Source organism: Bos taurus, chromosome 22 (genome assembly GCF_002263795.3).
Source record: "Bos taurus isolate L1 Dominette 01449 registration number 42190680 breed Hereford chromosome 22, ARS-UCD2.0, whole genome shotgun sequence".
NCBI lineage: Eukaryota > Metazoa > Chordata > Mammalia > Artiodactyla > Bovidae > Bos > Bos taurus.
The window spans coordinates 23,506,908-23,524,516 of NC_037349.1; the positions used below are offsets into that span (position 1 = coordinate 23,506,908).

General features: G+C 38.8%; 1 protein-coding gene across 3 annotated transcripts in view; it reads right to left on the reverse strand.

Annotated features, from left to right (window-relative positions):
* The window catches only part of CNTN4 (contactin 4), a 1,027,736-nt gene that overhangs the window by 254,749 nt on the left and 755,378 nt on the right, over nucleotides 1-17,609 (reverse strand). For all 3 annotated transcript variants that reach the window (XM_005222675.5, XM_005222673.5, XM_059880036.1), the window contains one exon: nucleotides 15,219-15,314. In XM_005222675.5, the coding sequence (XP_005222732.1) occupies nucleotides 15,219-15,314 (96 nt within the window). The remainder of the gene's footprint in view (nucleotides 1-15,218; nucleotides 15,315-17,609) is intronic.

Here is a 17,609-nt window from a genome sequence, read left to right on the forward strand (position 1 = left end):
AACATGTTGAAGGTTTTCTTTTCTTAATATATAGTAAATCGAAATAAGTATTACATGGGCACTAGAAAATAATGTACAGATATATATTTTATTATTACATTATTCAAAGTTGTTATATTATTATTTCTATTTACTTAGACTGTCAAGTTACATAACAAATGTGCTTCAGTAATTTCTCCTTGTATTTTCAATTGTTTACTATTATAAATTTTGACTTTATGTTTTATGATATTTAATATAATTGGAATATTTTCACTGAGATTTGTGTATTCAATAATAAAAAAGTATCCTTTGCCAATTAAATATTTTTGCATGTAAATATGGAGAAGGAAATGGTAACCCACTCCAGTACTCTTGCCTGGAGAATCCAATGGACGGAGGAGCCTGGTGGGCTACAGTCCGTGGGGTTGCACAGAGTCGGACGCGACAGAACGACTTCACTTTCACTTTTCACTTTCAAGCATTGGAGAAGGCAATGGCAACCCACTCCAGTATTCTTGCCTGAAGAATCCCAGGGATGGCAGAGCCTGGTGGGCTGCTGTCTATGGGGTCATACAGAGTCAGACACCACTGAAGCAACTTAGCAGCAGTAGCAGCAGCATGTAAGTAATACTTTGGTCCTAAACTGATAATTCTACCCTCTTTTTTGTTTTTAATAAAGCTTACTTTATAAGGATAATAGATATTTTATTTGAAATGATGCCATCATATTTTGACTAGATCAAACAGATTTTTAATTCAATTGTATGTTCTCATTAAATACAGAAATTATACCTCTATATTTTCTGTTACAAGTTACTATTACTGTTACAAGTTTCTGTTACTCTTATCTGTCATCTTTTTGTGTATTTTTTATTTATGCTGTTTTTCTCATTTTTCCTTTTTGAATTGAATAGTTTCTTTGACTGAACTTGCTCTAGCAGTTTGAAAGGTATACATTTTGTTTTTATACCTACTGAGATCTCTATTTACTTTAATTATTAAAATAAAGATCACCATAATAACTTCTGTCTCCCTGTCAAAGTAGAAAAAGTACAATATGAAATGCTAAGTGTGCCGTGACATAAAATAAAATAGTTTATATATATATATATATATATATATATAATGATCAAACATCTTTATCAATTATATTGATTATATAAAATTAGACCTTTATTCCCTAACTGCTATGTTTACAAAGCTTCCTGATCATTATACTTTCCTTTAAGTAAGTGCTCAGTCACTCAGTTGAGTCCGACTCTGGGACTCTATGGACTATAACCCAGCAGGCTTCAAAAAAAAGAACAAATTTTAGTTAGTCATGCTTATCACTGATTTAGTTTTCTACAATGTTTATTTGGCTTATTGCTCAGTCTGCCTTGCAGATTTTAATTCTTTCATCTCTAACTTTTGTTAGCTCCTTTTAAACTATGCTTTGTATCAGAATCAGTTCTTTTTACACGACCACTGTTTCAGAGGATCTTTGTTTTCTTGTACTTGACTGAAAGCACAAGAGAAGCATCTCTTAATGTTATTGTATTTCCTTAAGGCGTCTCTTTCACCTGTATTTTTAGTGTTTGTTTTGTTTTGCATCCTCAGGCAATAGTTGACACCTCCCCTTCAACCCCTCCCCTCTTTTATCACTGAATATTTTTTTAAGTCACTGTGCTGGAGTTTTTTTATTTTTTTAAACTTTATTTATTAACATTGGTTGTAATTCTATCCATGTCTGAGGTTCACTAACTAAAAACGTGTGTATTTCTTTATTCTTTCAAACTGACCAAGGGTGGGGGGAGGTGGATCCATAATTCCTATCTCAGAAGTTAAGTTTTAGGCAATTTGAAAACTACTTTTCCATCCCTACAGTGGTATCTGGCTATCACTGATTAAATAAAATTCTGAAGAACTCAGATAGAACTTTCTATTGCTTTAGTTTTCACCTTCTGGGTAAACTGGGATCACCCTTATGTCTACACCCAATATGCCATGTTAGTCTCTTTCCCTATAATTATCTAGAATTGCTGATTTCCTAATAATTCTTGGGGTGGGGGAGGTCATTTGTGTATATGCGTGTGGGTGTGTATGTATACTGGTAAGTATGATAGAACATTACTTCTGGATTCCCTTAAAAAAATGTTTTATAACAAGGAAGCAGGCATCACATACTTAAATTGAAAGAAAGTGTTAGTCGCTCAGTCTTTCCAACTATTTGCGACTCAATGGTCTGTCCATGGCATTCTCCCGTCAGCAATACTGGAGTGGGTTGTCATTCCCTTCTTCAGGGGATCTTCCTGATCTGGGGATTGAACCTGGGTCTTCCGTATTGCAGGCAGATTCTTTACTGTCTTAGCCACCAGGGAAGCCCTTATTTACAGTAGGTGTCCAGATTCAATGTGTATTTGATAAATACAAAGTGGCTATTGCTTGAGGCCTTTAAAGATGTTTTTTCTGTCTCCCTTGTTACAGTTCCATTCTTTAGTTGTTACTATCTGCTCTAGTGTAACTGTTTGTGTTCCCTCAGAATTCATATCTTGAAATCCTAAATCATAAAGGCAATGGTATTAGTAGGTGGGGTCTTTGAGGGGTGATTAGGTCCTGTGGGCAGTGCCCTCACAAATGAGATTATTGCTTCTATAAAAGAGATCCCACAGAACTGTCAGGTTCCCTCTATACAGCGAAAATGTATAGAAGGGAAATCAACCAAGGGGCTTCCCAGGTGGTGTTAGGGGTAAAGAACTTGTCTGCCAGTGCAGGAGACATAAGAGAGGCGGGTTCCGTCTCTGGATCAGGAAGATCCCCTAGAGAAGGAAATGGCAACCCACTCCAATATTCTTGCCTGGAGAATCCCATGGACAGAGAAGTCTAGCAGGCTATGGTCCATAGGGTCACACAAAGTCTGACACGACTGACTTAGCACAAGCAACCAAGATGAGAGTCCTGACCTCACCTTGCTGGCACCATCTCAGACTTCCAGTCTTCCAAACTGTGGATATAAATATCTGCTGTTTATAAGCCACCTAGTCTGTAGTATTTTGTAGTAGCCTGGATGGACTAAGACAGTATTGAATGGTCACTTCTCTATTTGACTTACCTGTGCTACGTGTATAAGTAATTTTTCAAGTAAATTTTTGATGGTAATCCCCTGATTTTAGTTTGATTTTTGTTGTTCAGTTGCTCAGCCATATTCGACTCTTTGAGACCCCATGGTCTTAAATGCCAGGCTTAATTCTGGGAGTTGGTGATAGACAGGGAGGCTTGGCATGCTGCAGTCCATGGGGTCGCAGAATCAGATATGACTGAGTGACTGAACTGATGTCCATTGAGTCAGTGATGCCATCCAACCATCTCATCCTCTGTCGTACCCTTCTCCTCCTGCCCTTAATCTTTCCCACCATCAGAGTCTTTTCCAATGAGTTGGCTCTTCGCATCAGGTGGCCAAAGTATTGAAGCTTCAGCCTTCAGCATCAGTCCTTCCAATGAATGTTTAGAGTCAATTTCCTTTAGGATTGACTGGCTTGATATCCTTGCTGTCAAGTGACTCTCAAGAATTTTCCTTGGCAACATAGTTCGAAAGCATCAGCTCTTCAGTGCTCAGCCTCCTTTATGGTCCAATTCTCACATCCATATATGACTAGTGGAAAAACCATAGCTTTGACTATATGGACCCTTGTTTCTTTCTTTTTTCATAGAAAACTGGGTAATAATAAATCAGCCTTGCCTGCCAAGAAACCATTTTAAAATGCTTTCCACCTTAACTTATAACCTGTTTCACAATACTACCTAAAAAAAAATCTTTGGCAATTTCTAACTTCTCTTTGGAAAAACACCAAAATCTCTACTACCACATCTGACTCTAGCGTCTGCTTGTATCCCAGACTGAGACCCGTCCCACTCTTCCTGCTGCTCTGGAGGTCCCGCCACACTGAGTTTTCTCTCATGGCCAGGCAATCTCCCTACACAAGACCTATGCACCGTTGTCCTGTCTAATCTACTAGTCCTTCTTTCCTTGTCCTCTCTCATCCTTAAAAATCTAATCTACGTCTTAAGTCTAGAGCTAAGTCTTCAGGGAAGTGTTCTCCCAGACTACAACATGTCCTTCTGTTCTACAGGATCAGGTCACTGAGCTCTGTTCTTCTCCCACCTCATTACCAAGAGTTCACGTCCCCGGGTGATTATCTGATCACCCACTCATGCCCCAGCAGACCTGTAGATTCCATGATAAGAGGAACCACTCTGCTTTTGCTCACTTCTGTATCTGCCATAACTGCTGGCATCTGAGAAGTTCTGCCAAGGTTTGATGCTTTCACTTAAAAAAAAAAATCTATTCTCGTCAACCTCAATATCCTGATTTATGTACTGCAATGGGACCTAACCATAAATTTTGTTGATCACAATAACTTCACTGAAGTAAACTGGACTTGTACACTGATAAGGAATGCTAGCTTGCAATACAGTTAACAAACTGAGAAGGTAGCAAAACCTAGACAAGGTGTAGAGATGTTTTGTTATACCTAGGTTTTTATTTCAGAGATGTCTCAATCTGGCCTCATTTTGCAGTAATCAGGAACCATAAATGGAAGAAATATAGGGTACTTCAATCGGCTACTATTTATTTTGAAAATCCTATTTATTCTTTCCAAAGGCAAATCTGGGTTTGCATGAAATGGTAAAAACTGGGGCTTTAGGCACCTATAAAACTGAAGCATTCTGGCATTTCCCAGGTGTTCCCTAGTGTGTGTGTCAGTCTGAGGGAAGGAGAAAGTGTACAAATTCTAAATGACTTTGCAAAGTAGAGATGCTTTGGATATTTTTGAGTCACTACATTATCAACTGCAGCTATCTTTCCAGCTGTGCTGCCATATGGATTTATGAATTCCTGCAGAGTGTTGTTATAACACAACTCCTTTCCAGGGGTTAATTTTGATGGTGAGGATGGTGATAATGTGTTAGCCTGCAACCAGCTGATGTGAGAAAAACAGGGTGTATTGAAGTAAGAAACGGGAACGAGCATTCTTGCTCCGTACAACGTGGCTGCCCACTGCTTCATCAGCAGCCAGGACCCACCTAAAATATCATCAACAGTCTCCCAACCTGCTTCTGCATTAAATTTGTGACATTTCTTTTAGTTCACAATATAGGCAGGGTTGGTCCTTCTGTAAAAGGATTACTACTTCATTCGAAATTTTGTATTTATTCTCTATGTTTCAAATACCAAAATTATTAGCGACTATAGCTAACTCACATAAGCATGATGGGTTAAAGAAGCTTTTTGTCTTTACAGTTTGACCTTGATAAATAAACAGCCACTTCATTAAGTCATTTTCTTCTAAATCAGAAGCTATAATCCTACCTTTAGACAAAATGCTACCATCTATTCTTTTGTCAGTAGAAGTGAGCTTCACTTGTGTACATGCATAATGTTGCCTGGTCTTTGATTTGACCAATTCCAGGTATTTCTTTTCTAAATGTCTAAAAACTAAACCAAATGAGATAAAAAAAAGTATATCAGAAAAATGGCCAACTTCATGATTGTACTATCATATTCATAGGATCAGGATCCTTGGCAGTGGTAAATATTCTGCTTGAGACTTCCATTTCTGATCTCCCAACCAGACTCTATTTCCAAATTTCCAGGACTCAGCCAGCATTTTCTCATTCTATGTACTGCACCATTATCCTGCTTAATTCAATGTAAAATTGTGATTCACTGACCTGACAAAACACCGATTCATTTCTGAAAATGTATGGAAAGAGCTGCTCGTTTCTTTCTTCAGCTGAAAAGACAAGATTCATATTTCTAACAGGCATTAAAACAAGAATGCTTGCCATATATCCTTCGGTGATTGTCCACTGGATTATTTATGAAATGATCAGGCAGGTTCATGTTGTTGGAGGATCAGTGTTGATCATTTGTTCTGCTCTGGCTGGTAGCACTCTACTGGGCATATAATGTGCTTTTCACATCTGCAGACTCTTCACAGCCCACCTAGCACCTAGGTTTCCATACAGTATCATCCTTCACTGCTTTTTGGGACAGGATTCTTCTGAAAGGGAACTCTGCATGCAGGTGAGCTTTGTTGAATGATCACAGTCAGCTTTTATGGATCAAATCTCACTTTCCAAATGCCATTTTCTTTTGGTGCTAATGTGTTTGACCCTCACTCTGACAGATGAATGGTTCTCCAGTTCTAAGGATCAAACCTGGAGATAATCACTTTGATTTTTTTTTTAATGTCTGAAAAGAAAATAGAGACATTCTCAACTTGAAGTTAAATCTATCTACAACTATACAGCCTATCATGAAATTAAGTACAGAGTAACTATTATATCAGGAGAGAAACTGGGTAATTAGGGTCATCAGTAATGAACTATAAAATCTTTGATTTTGGCTAAATAAAGAACATGGAAATGTATGGATAAAAGCAAAGAAGAAAAAGAAAAAAATCGTGAGATTTAGTTTTGCTTTTTTTTTTTAAGAACTAAATGATCTTCTCTAGGCTACCAAAGAAATTCAACTAATTGTTATTAAGTGTGTGTCCTCAGGTGCTCACCCATATCCAGCTGTTTGTGATCTTATGGACTGCAGCCCGCCAGGCTCCTCAGGCCATGGGACTCTCCAGGCAGAAATACTGGGCAGCTATTAAGCAGCTGAGTCTATTTCTAGGTATATGGCCTGGGACTTGCTATGGGTGCAAAGACAGTTTAAATATGTCTCTTACTAGAATTGAAAGGAGAGTCAAAGTACAAAGTGTACAACTACCATGCCTGGGGTGATCTTCTTTGAAAACAGACCAGCAATTCTCTATTACAGGTTAGTTTAAGAAACTGGGGGACTCAGAATTATTTTAGGATCAGGGAATGCTTCTACTGATACAACTCATTTTCTGTACTCCAAAAGTATGCAGTTATTGATATTCGGCATTCAAAAGTATAGTCATGAAACACTCAAGTTGTTTTAAAGAATGGATAGGAAAGTTGAAAGGCACAAAGTACGTCAGTAGCATCAGAGAATATGCTTAACTGATTTTGGAAATAATCAAGATCAGAAATGTTCATCTCAACTCTTCTTGTCACATCTACTGAAGGAGAAGCTTACCATTCCTCTAAAAATGTGGGGCCTAATTTCTCCCTTTTGCTTTTATTATTGATTCCTTCTTTTTTTTAACATTTAAAAACATTATGGTAAAAGTCACATATATTATTTTAAACATATTTAACTGTATAGTAAGTACTATCACATTGTTGCGCAACACTTTACCATCATCCATCTCTCCAATTTTTCACCTTCCTAAACTGAAACAGTGTCCCCATTAAACACTAACTCCTTATTTCCCTTCCTCACCACCCCAAACCCCGCCCCTGGCAGTTGAGCTACATTATCTCATGGCTGAGAGAAATGGAGCCTGCATCTGTTGTGGTAAGGACAAATAATCCTAGTGGCCTCTGCTTCCAAACATGAAACACTTCACCAGGCTGCTTAGGTCAGACCAGTTTATAACAAGTAGTCCCTGATCCAGGAGGCTTTTTTCTTCTCAACTGGTGAAACAAAGGAGGTTTAATGAAAGGAGAAAAACCTCATCTTCCAAACTGTTTCACATTTCTCTATGTTGATTAAATCAGCCGGGTGCCGTAACCTCCTCTGATTGACAAAGTGGGAAGAGAAAAAAAAGGGAGGAATCAGCTCATTAAGTTTCAGATTAAAGAATCCAGGTTTGTATTTTTCAAAGAAACATGGTAGAGTCAAGGAGCATCTAACAAGATTGCCTTAAGAATATTCAATACAAGATTAAAAAAAAAACCCTAGTACTATGGTGCTGATTAACCTATCACTAACTAAATATTAACCTTTCCTCAGTGAATTTCAGTAGATATCTACTCAAATGAATATATAATACTTTGGGCTTAGAAGTGGAATTTGGAATGCATATTCCATAGAAATAAAATCATAAAAGTTGGTTTCACTGAGTTTGATACATAATATTCTTGAAGGCTAGAATAGCAGTATTATTTCAATGCTGTCCCAATCAGCATTTTAAAGATTATTTCCCAGGGTTCCAGGTCCAGATGTCAGAAAGCTACATATTGCCTTCATGACAGAATTGCTTCGGAATCACTGGTCTCCAGCAAGGTCAGTCTTAACTTGCTGAGCAGCTGTGGTTCTAAAATTTACTTGCAGGAGATAAGGCACGTCTCAAGTAAGTCACTTTTCAGATGACATGAAATGGACATCAAAGGTCAGCTACCTCAGTGGTGAACAAACAATAAATACTCAAGGTCCTAAGAATATAATTTATCATTTGTTACTTAAACACCTTAAAAACTGAGCCTACTTTTGGGCACCTTCTCTCAATCCACACACACACACCCCAAGATGCCTGAAATGCAACGCCAACCCTTTGTCCTGATATGTGCATCCATCCATGTCCCCACTAAAACCAGAAAAGGAGATGGTTACAATGCATAGAATGAAATTCTTTTTATGGTTTTTCATGACAATTGAGTGACTGTTAATCTCATAGCCATTTAAAAATTTCAAACTTTACATTTTTTCAAATTGCCATATAAAATAAGCTGAAGACTATGTTTCCTAGTTTATTTTAAAAATTCTCAGATATCTTTTAAAAACCTTAGCTCCTCTGAGGCCCACTTAATGCTTTGCTTCTTCTAAGGAAATGAATGAACCCCAGATACATACTGTGCACACTAATGTACAATGCAAAGAATTACAGAGGGCTTGGCCTGAGAAGAGATGATTGGTAGACTGTACCTCAACTGTCATGCTGCATTTTTAAGAGCAATTTTCAGATGTTAGGAGAATGGCTAAATCAGCATTTTAATAAAGCCACAATGCCAGAGCATGATGAGCTTATGTTAATAATAGATGCATATTCCAGATGAATCTCTTGGAAGAGATATCTGAAAAATATTTGCCTACTTAAAAGTTGCTACATGAATATAAATCAAGAATCATGTTTTCAAAGACAAGCAACATTTCTGAGTTAACCTTAATTTCAAGCTTATGCAAATGAAAAAAATCAAACCAAGCCTAATTAATAAAATCAAGAATGTCTGCATTTTGAATTGTGCAAACTGGTACCACATCTATATCTTTTTATCCTTAAAACACATTGGAGAGGTTTAAAGGGCAAATTGGTCACCTGATGTGAACGGACTCATTAGAAAAGACCCTGATGCTAGGAAAGATTGAAGGCAGGAGGAGAAGGGGATGGCAGAAGATGAGATAGTTGGATGGCATCACCAACTAGAAGGACATGAGTTTGAGCAGGCTCCAGGAGCTGGTGATGGACAGGGAAGCCTGGAGTGCTGCAGTCCATGGGGTCGCAAAGAGTCAGACACAACTGAGAGACTGAACTGAACTGAAAGGGCAAAGATACATTCCATTTGGTTGGCATAATATTGTGTAAGGATTTGTGAGTTCTTCTGGGAACCAAGATGTGGTGTAGGAGAGAGTCTGAAATCTCAGTGAGAGAAAGTAGAGGAATAAGCTGGTAGTGGAGGGACTGCTTCCTAAGGAAGGTGGCTAATTGTCCAAACAACACAGAGAAAATTAGAACCTAGCCAATAACATGTCAGTATCCAAGAAGGTCTGATATGATGAGTGGGCTTGGCAATTATACTACCAGGTCACAGTATCAAAAATAGTGTGTTACGGTTTGAGGTTTGCAGCTGGGTAAAAATGGAATCTCCATGTACCGTTGGCTGACACATTAAAGCAAGAGCTAAACTGTCTGGATTGCAATGGAATGGGTTGTCATTTGGAGCTAATACAGATGCACCAGAAAATCTGAAGTTACATAAAATTGGTAAGCATGGGAGCCAGGCTAGGGCAGGAGTGGGGAGTAAGACATGGACAAGGGAACTAGGCACTGCCTGCCTTATCCATTCGGAGAAGGCAATGGCACCCCACTCCAGTACTCTTGCCTGGAAAATCCCATGGACGGAGGAGCCTGGAGGGCTGCAGTCCATGGGGTTGCTGAGGGTCGGACACGACTGAGTGACTTCACTTTCACTTTTCACTTTCATGCATTGGAGAAGGAAATGGCAACCCACTCCAGTGTTCTTGCCTGGAGAATCCCAGGGACGGCAGAGCCTGGTGGGCTGCCATCTATGGGGTCGCACAGAGTCGGACACGATTGAAGTGACTTAGCAGCAGTGGCAGCCTTATCCATTATACATTCTTGACTAGAATGTAGATGTCTTAAAGATTATTCTGGGCATAAAGTAGGCTCATTTCATCAGATTAAGATTAGTCCTGGCCCAATGACCTGTCAGCATAGTTTGGACTAATTAAGAAACTGGGTGAGCTGGATTCTGAAGGTGACATCTTGATGCTGGAACTCAAGTACGGGTGGGGAGACAGAAAAACAAGAGGGTTCAGAGCAGTTACATAATTGGCTCAAGTAAGTTAACAGCAGTGCTAGGATTAGAATGTGGGTGTCCTAGTTTCATGCTTCACCCTTGTCCTACAGCAAAGACAAAACATCCAGCTGGAATAACCATGCGGTAGAAAGGCATTGATTTTTTTCAGGCTATAATATTCAAGATATACCTAGATTCAAGCAAATTTCTGAGACCCTGGAGACATTTGCAAATAGAAAGGTCTTGCTGGGACAAGAGCTATTTGATTTTTTAGGGCAGAGACACACATTTTCCACTCAGGCTGCACATCAGAATCATCTGGAGTGCTATTAAAACTATGAATGTGGGACTTCCCTGGTGGTGCAGTGGTTAAGACTCTGCATTCCCAATGCAGGGGGCTCGGGTTCGATCCCTGGTCAGGGAACTGGATCCCACATGCTACAATTAAACATCCCGCATGCCACAATTAAGAGTTTGCACGTTGCAACTAAAGATTCCATATGCTCCAACTAAAAGAACCCTCAAGCTGCAACAAAGATGAAAGACTGAAGATCCCATGTGCCACAACTAGGACCCAGTGAAGACAAATAAAAAAAAAAAACAAAACAAAACTATTAATGATGCCAGAGGAGTCCCTCTCAAAAAATTCAGACTGCATTGATCTGGGATGGAACTCAAAGAATTAATGCATGCAGCATCCAATAACTATTTGTACAGTTGTCTCCTGACTGTAAAAAAAAATAAAATAAAATAAAAAAGGGGGTTGCACATTCTAGGGAAAGGTAACTCCTGAACCTGCCATTGATTAATGTATGACCTCACTTAATCTCTTTGCTTCGATTTTCTTTTCTATAAAACACATGTCTTTACTCCTTATAGGATTACCATGTGGATCCAAAGATAATGCAATGTAAACTAAAGATTATAAACCCCCTAGGGAACTCTACAGACACTATTATAAGGTCCCTGAGTCTGTGTGAATGAGATCTAAGTTCAATGGGGATGCATCCTGTATAAAAGCATTCAAAGATGACAATTATATTAATAGCTAGTTTATCTAAAACTCGTAACAGTGAAAATAATCTCAGAATCACGTGCTTCTCTTTTTTTATGCTCTAGGAAGGCATACTTTCTCTAACAATAATGTAGTAAGAGCTGTCCACGTGTAAAATGCTGCTTTCTCATGTGAATACTCAAGAAAAAGCCAGTCCTTTCTTAGTTGTTCATTTCTCTTAACAACAAGGACAAAACTGGAGGAAAGCCTGAGGTGATTATATTTTATTCTAAATTCTTTTAAATATGAACTTGATAGAAGAGATGTTCTGCCCTTCTGCTTGGGTTTGATGTGAAAATCAAAGTATTCCACCTCAGCAGGGTGAACCTTGGCTAGTTTTGCAGAAGAGGGATCAAAGTGGGTGGATCTTCAATCTGGTGCTGCCTCAGAGTCCACTGGAACAATGGTTCTGAGGGACCCTGCCCCAGGTTTATGGAATCAGAATATCCATGGGAAAAGGCTGGTCACCTGTGGCTCTCCTATGCTGCCCTGGTGATGCTTCCGCTTCCTGCACATCCCTGGACATAAGAGAGGAGTGTAGGGGAATCACACATATAGCTCAGGGATTCTCAAACTTTAATGTGCATGTAAATCACCTGGAGATTTTGTTAAAATGTGACTTTGGAGACAGCAGGCCCTGTGTGGGTCCCAACACTGCCTTTTTAACAAACTTCCAGGTAAGGAAGATACTTCTGGCCCATGGACCACATTTTGAGGAGTGAGGATCTTGGTGACATATAAAAGGAAGGTGGAAACAAAAACCTCCCTTGGTGAACAGTTCATGGGGATTTCACCCGTGAATAATCTGGTAATTCCTAGTATGCTAGGAGGAAGAATCTCAAAGCACCTCACTTCTGTTCCTATTTAATGAGCAGTTGGTTAAAGATCATGAATTCCTGCTGTCAAATGATCTGGGAGTTGATGGAAAGCAAGGTGAAAATTTTGAATCTCCTAAAACTCTATTTCTAATGTGAAGAAGCATCACAGACAACCTCATCATCCACAGCAATTTCTATTTTTTTGGTGTTCAGGTTAAGATTTAATAGTACTGTCTATGCAATGACATCACATCTGAATTTGTACCTATTAACCAAGAGATGTCAAAGATGCTATGAATGGTGATTGGTAGAGCATTGGAAATACCTGCTGACTGAAAAGCTTTTCAAAGTAGATTAATTGCTGTTCATTTCTGTGGTACCCTAAGAAGGTCTGACACTGCACAGCTTTTGAAATAGGACATACAGCATCCTTTACAATGGATTTCATGCCATTACCCAGTATCCCACTGATATAATAAAAGGCTGACTCATTTCCTTTCCTCTGCATGATCTGTTACAATAGAAACTGGGATACCATATGCTGGGCCGCTCAGTATGGCCAGCGGCTCTTGGTGATGCTGCCAGCTTTAAGGTAATCATAGCCTAGAAAAGCAATGAGAGAATCACTGCTGGACAGTTTGCATTGGGGGGTTTTGAGTAATTGGGGCGATTTCATCAGATAATCGTTGATCCCACTGCCCCAAACTGATGGATGTCTGCGATGGTCTCATATAACCTTCAAGACCCACTTGGTTGTTGTCTCGCAAATTCCCTTGCCTTGCCCGCTTTGCCCACAGTATCACTGAGCTCACAGTTTCTAATACAGCCCATAATGAGAATATTTATTTCCTTGTCTTTTGCCATCAAGACTGTCAGGAATGTCAGCACAGCTCAAGAAACTGGATTTCAGAGCTGCTGACTGCTGCCAGCAGAGACAAGCAAATTTCAATGAATGTCTACAGAAATTTTTAATATATTTCTCAGTGGGAAGGGGAGAGTATTCAGGTGCCTCATTGCAGAGAAGCACAGCAGCACTTCGTGTGTTTTGCCTTTCCTAAAGATATCAGTATACTAGGAGGTAGTGAGGTATTTTTTTTTCTCAATATGCTACTTTATTAATTTTCAGAGTTGCTGCCATGTTGTGAAAGCTTAACACTGTGAAGGTAGCCTGCAGAAGAAATTAGCAAAATCTTCCATTCTTATTTTGATCAGATTTTGTACTAAGAGACCTCTTAGTGTGAATGAACATCACTTTAAATATATGTCCAGTTAACTGTTTTCCTCATATAAAGGACAGGATTCCAGCAATGCAAATATAGCTTATAGACATATTTAGTCTTTATTTAGCTATTATTATGTAGTGATAGAACTAAAAAGGATCCGAGAGATTTATTTTAATCTCTTCATTTAGAGATTAATGAGTGTTGCATAGATAATTTGAACATAGTAGTCCAATATCTAATAATGATCTGAAACAGATCCAGGACCAGAACTCATGGCCTGGACTCCACATTTAATGGTTCTCATACTAACTTGGAGAGAAAAGGAAGTCCTAAAGAATAAACCCATTTCTTCAGAACACAAACTCCTGAAATCTAATCTGGATTCTCTGCTGGTTTCTGAAAACCAGAAACCCTAACAATTCTATACCCTCCATCGAGACTTGGAGGGGTGCCTGCCTCTTCCACCTGCTTTTGTATTCTTTAGGCCTGAAATGCAAGCGTTGCCGCTGTTTTGCTATTAAATAATTGTTATTTGCTGCTAAAAATGTTAGCTGGGGCATTAGGCGTGAAGGAAAAATTGAAACTTTTGAAGAGAGGACAAAAATAAAATAATGTTTTCAAATTCTCAGTTTAAAATATTTTCTTTTTCAGTCATGAGTAATGCCAAATGGAAAATTAAGGTAATAACAAGGAGGGCAGATATCAAACTTTACCCAGAAAGACCACAAATGGAGTTTATCAGTCTTGTCAACACAAACTGTCATGGAATCCTAATAAATATCACTAACTATTAAGCAGTCAGATTCCCCTTTCAGTCATCATTAGTCCTTTTAGTAGACACTGCAAGTTGCCTACACAGCATTTCTCCATATTCTCCCTTATTCAAAATTATGACTTCTTTTAGGGCCATCCCGCATCTGTATAAAATACTTGAGTTTTCCCTTTTGCCACTGGGGTGATCAATGCAATATACATACAAGTCCTTGGGCAAAGCAAACCTTCTATAATACAAAGTCAATTTACAATGGAGAGACACCTGACATTTGTCCCAGCCTCTTCTCATTTTTACCTTGGAGCATTGCAAACTTGGTGCCTTAGCCATGCCCCGCCCCCTGCTTCACACCCCATTCCCAACTCCCCCCAGTCCATTATAAACTTCAGAGAAGAATCAGAGAAAGGGCTTGAGTCCTGGTAGATACGCCTAAGAAGTAGTGCTAACTTTACACTATATAACTTTGGAAGTCTTGTGTGTGTGAGGATAGCACAAACGTAAGTCCATGGAAGCCAGTGTTAGCTTTGTTTTCAGGGACCTGCAAACAAATGCATTCCTAATCTAGTCACTATGTGTGCTCACAACATCACTCTGGTTCTGTGGTGAACGGACTTCGGTCCTGGGTCTGATCCCTTCACAGACCCACAGTGAGATGAAATGAAGCAAGGCTGTCCTTTAATACAACCAAGTTGGCAGTAGTGCTGGCAATTTACCTACGTGGTTTTAACAAGCAATAGGATTCTGATTTTGATTGACTCAGGTGTCTTTCCCCTTGTGCCAGGTAGACAGCAGCAGGATAGATCATTTGCACAATCTGATATTTTCTTATCCTAATTTTGGGAGGTACTGCCAACGATGCTTCCTCCACACAGAGGGACTTTGGGAATCTCTACAAATGACACTGTCCCCCAAGCTGATGCTCATGGGAGAATGATCAGCAAGCAAAATAGCAACCAGTGAAGTGTGCACATTTTGGTGCACTCACTTACCTCCAGAATGGGCTGGTGGGCCGCACAGCAGTACCATCCCCTGACCTTGGCGGACAGACACAGTGCTTCTTGTTCTTGGCTTAAAGTTTTCAAGATCTTTTGGGAGAAATAAAGGAAAAGAGGTTTAAAATTTAACGCATTATCAGAAGGTAACATTACTTCAAAAAGAATGTAAGAGTCTTTACAGCACCCGGATTGGGGAAATTCAACTTAAACTTTTTCTGTGTTATTGTCCCATCCACCTAGATTTTATAGATTTTATAGCTAGACTGTAAGGTAGCCACTTGGCATATGTCCTTATTTAGATAAAAAACAGTTAACATCAAATAAAATTTATAAGTTCAGTTCCTTAGTCACACTGGCTGCATCTTAAGCGCTCAAGGGCTACACGCAGTCAGTGGTTTCCACACTGGACAGTAGACAGAGAGAGCATGTATATACTACTGAAAGCTTCACTAGTACATGTCTGCCTGGAGACACCAAGGCTTAAATGGGCTAAGTGACCTCCCCAGCTTCTATCTGTAATTAACTATATCATAATCAGGATGGCAAATTTGCATTTTCTGATAGTCAGTTGCTCACTTCACAAACCATTTCATTGTATGCAGTTATATTTCTTACTCTATGTGTATCTAGAATATGACTCTCTGTGTCGACACACACACACACTACATACAGTGTGTAAGTAGGCATTTATATACATATTTACAATTGTTTCAGTGTTCCTGGGTATTTTAAAATATTTACAGGGCAATGACCAAGGTTCTATTTGGAATAAAATTTCCCTTTCTCAAGGAGATCAAATTTGGTTAGAGAGTTAAGACATTACAAGCCTAAATAGTGCAGCTAGTCAGTAAATACAGTTACCAATAAAAATGAGTTAATATAAAAAATATGTCTAATAAAGTGAGATACTGTTGTTAAAAATATTTTTTTCTTTCATCTTTTCAAACATAAATCCTCTCAACAACAATTGTTTTAAGTGCTATTTCTTTTCTTTTCTTTTCTTTTTGGTCTAAAACATTCTATGCAGTAACCTGTTTCTGGATTTGAGGATTATTCTAAGCCAGGTCTGTTCTGTAGGGCTATAAGCCCTGTATCCATGCGGATCAAACTTCAGTCATATTTATTGACTATTTCCTCCATGCAGGCTATTTTGGCAAGTATTTTATGGTGATTACCTCAAGTTATCCTAACAATAAGAACATGAGTTAAGTACGATTATGTTTCCATTTTACAGACTAGAAAAGAGAGGCACTAACATTTTTTAAAGGGTAGGTATAACATCAGGAAGTAATGGAGTTAGGAAATAAATCTGGATAGCCTTCCTGGAGTTAAAAGTGGGATGTTTCCGCACTCAGGCTTGGTTTTAGGGGTTGCTCACAATGTTAAAGTAATTTATGCACATACATGTCTTAATTACCAGCTTCTTCTGGTATTAGGCAAATTTTATGCTCATACATTATTGTTTTTTTATCAGTTTAGTATATAAAAATCTGGTTGCCAGCTCAGGACACAGATGAAATGAGATCACTTCTGTCCTGTAAGGACTCAAAAGTTTAGTGGGCAGGCCTAACAGATGACATGTACCTGTGGGAACCCAAGACTGATGAACTTGAGGTGTGCAGAGGGCCACCTGGAGGACACGCATGTACTTAGTGCAAAACAAAACATGACCACAATTTAAGTTACATTTCTCTGCCATCTGACCCACTAGGGAAGCCCCAATTTAAGTTACATTTCTCATGTAATAAAATTATTTTTATTAGGTGAGGCTAGAACATGATTTTTTTTCTTTTCTTTAAAGGAATAGTTTGAGAAGCCTTCAAAATCAAACTACCGATTAAAAGAAAAAAAACTTCATTATGGCATTTATATTGTAAACCATTATTGCCTAAAAATGGCACTGAATCATCGAAATTATTGCTTCTGCATACAGGTTCTTAAAATAAGTCATCTATGTTTTAGCATAGATGTCTTGTCCAATCTCCAGAGTTGCATGAAAAATTAAGAGCTGATGGGTAACAGAGATCAAATCTTATCCAGGCAAAATCCACCTTGATTCTAACTAGAGGAAGAACATTAAGAAATGGGAGGGGAAGAAAATAAAAAATATATGTGATGATTTTTTTAAACCGTTCTTGTGAAATGAAAGTAGCTCAGTCAAGTCTGACTCATTGCATGGACTCTATACAGTCCATGGAATTCTCTAGGCCAGAATACTGGAGTGGGTAGACTTTTCCTTCTCCAGGGGATCTTCCCACCCTGAGGATCGAACCCAGATCTCCCACACTGAGGGAGATTCTTTACCAGCTGAGCCACAAGGGAAGCTCTTAAACTGTTCTTATTGAGTTTAAAAGGGACTTCCCTTGTAGCTAAAACTGTATTCCT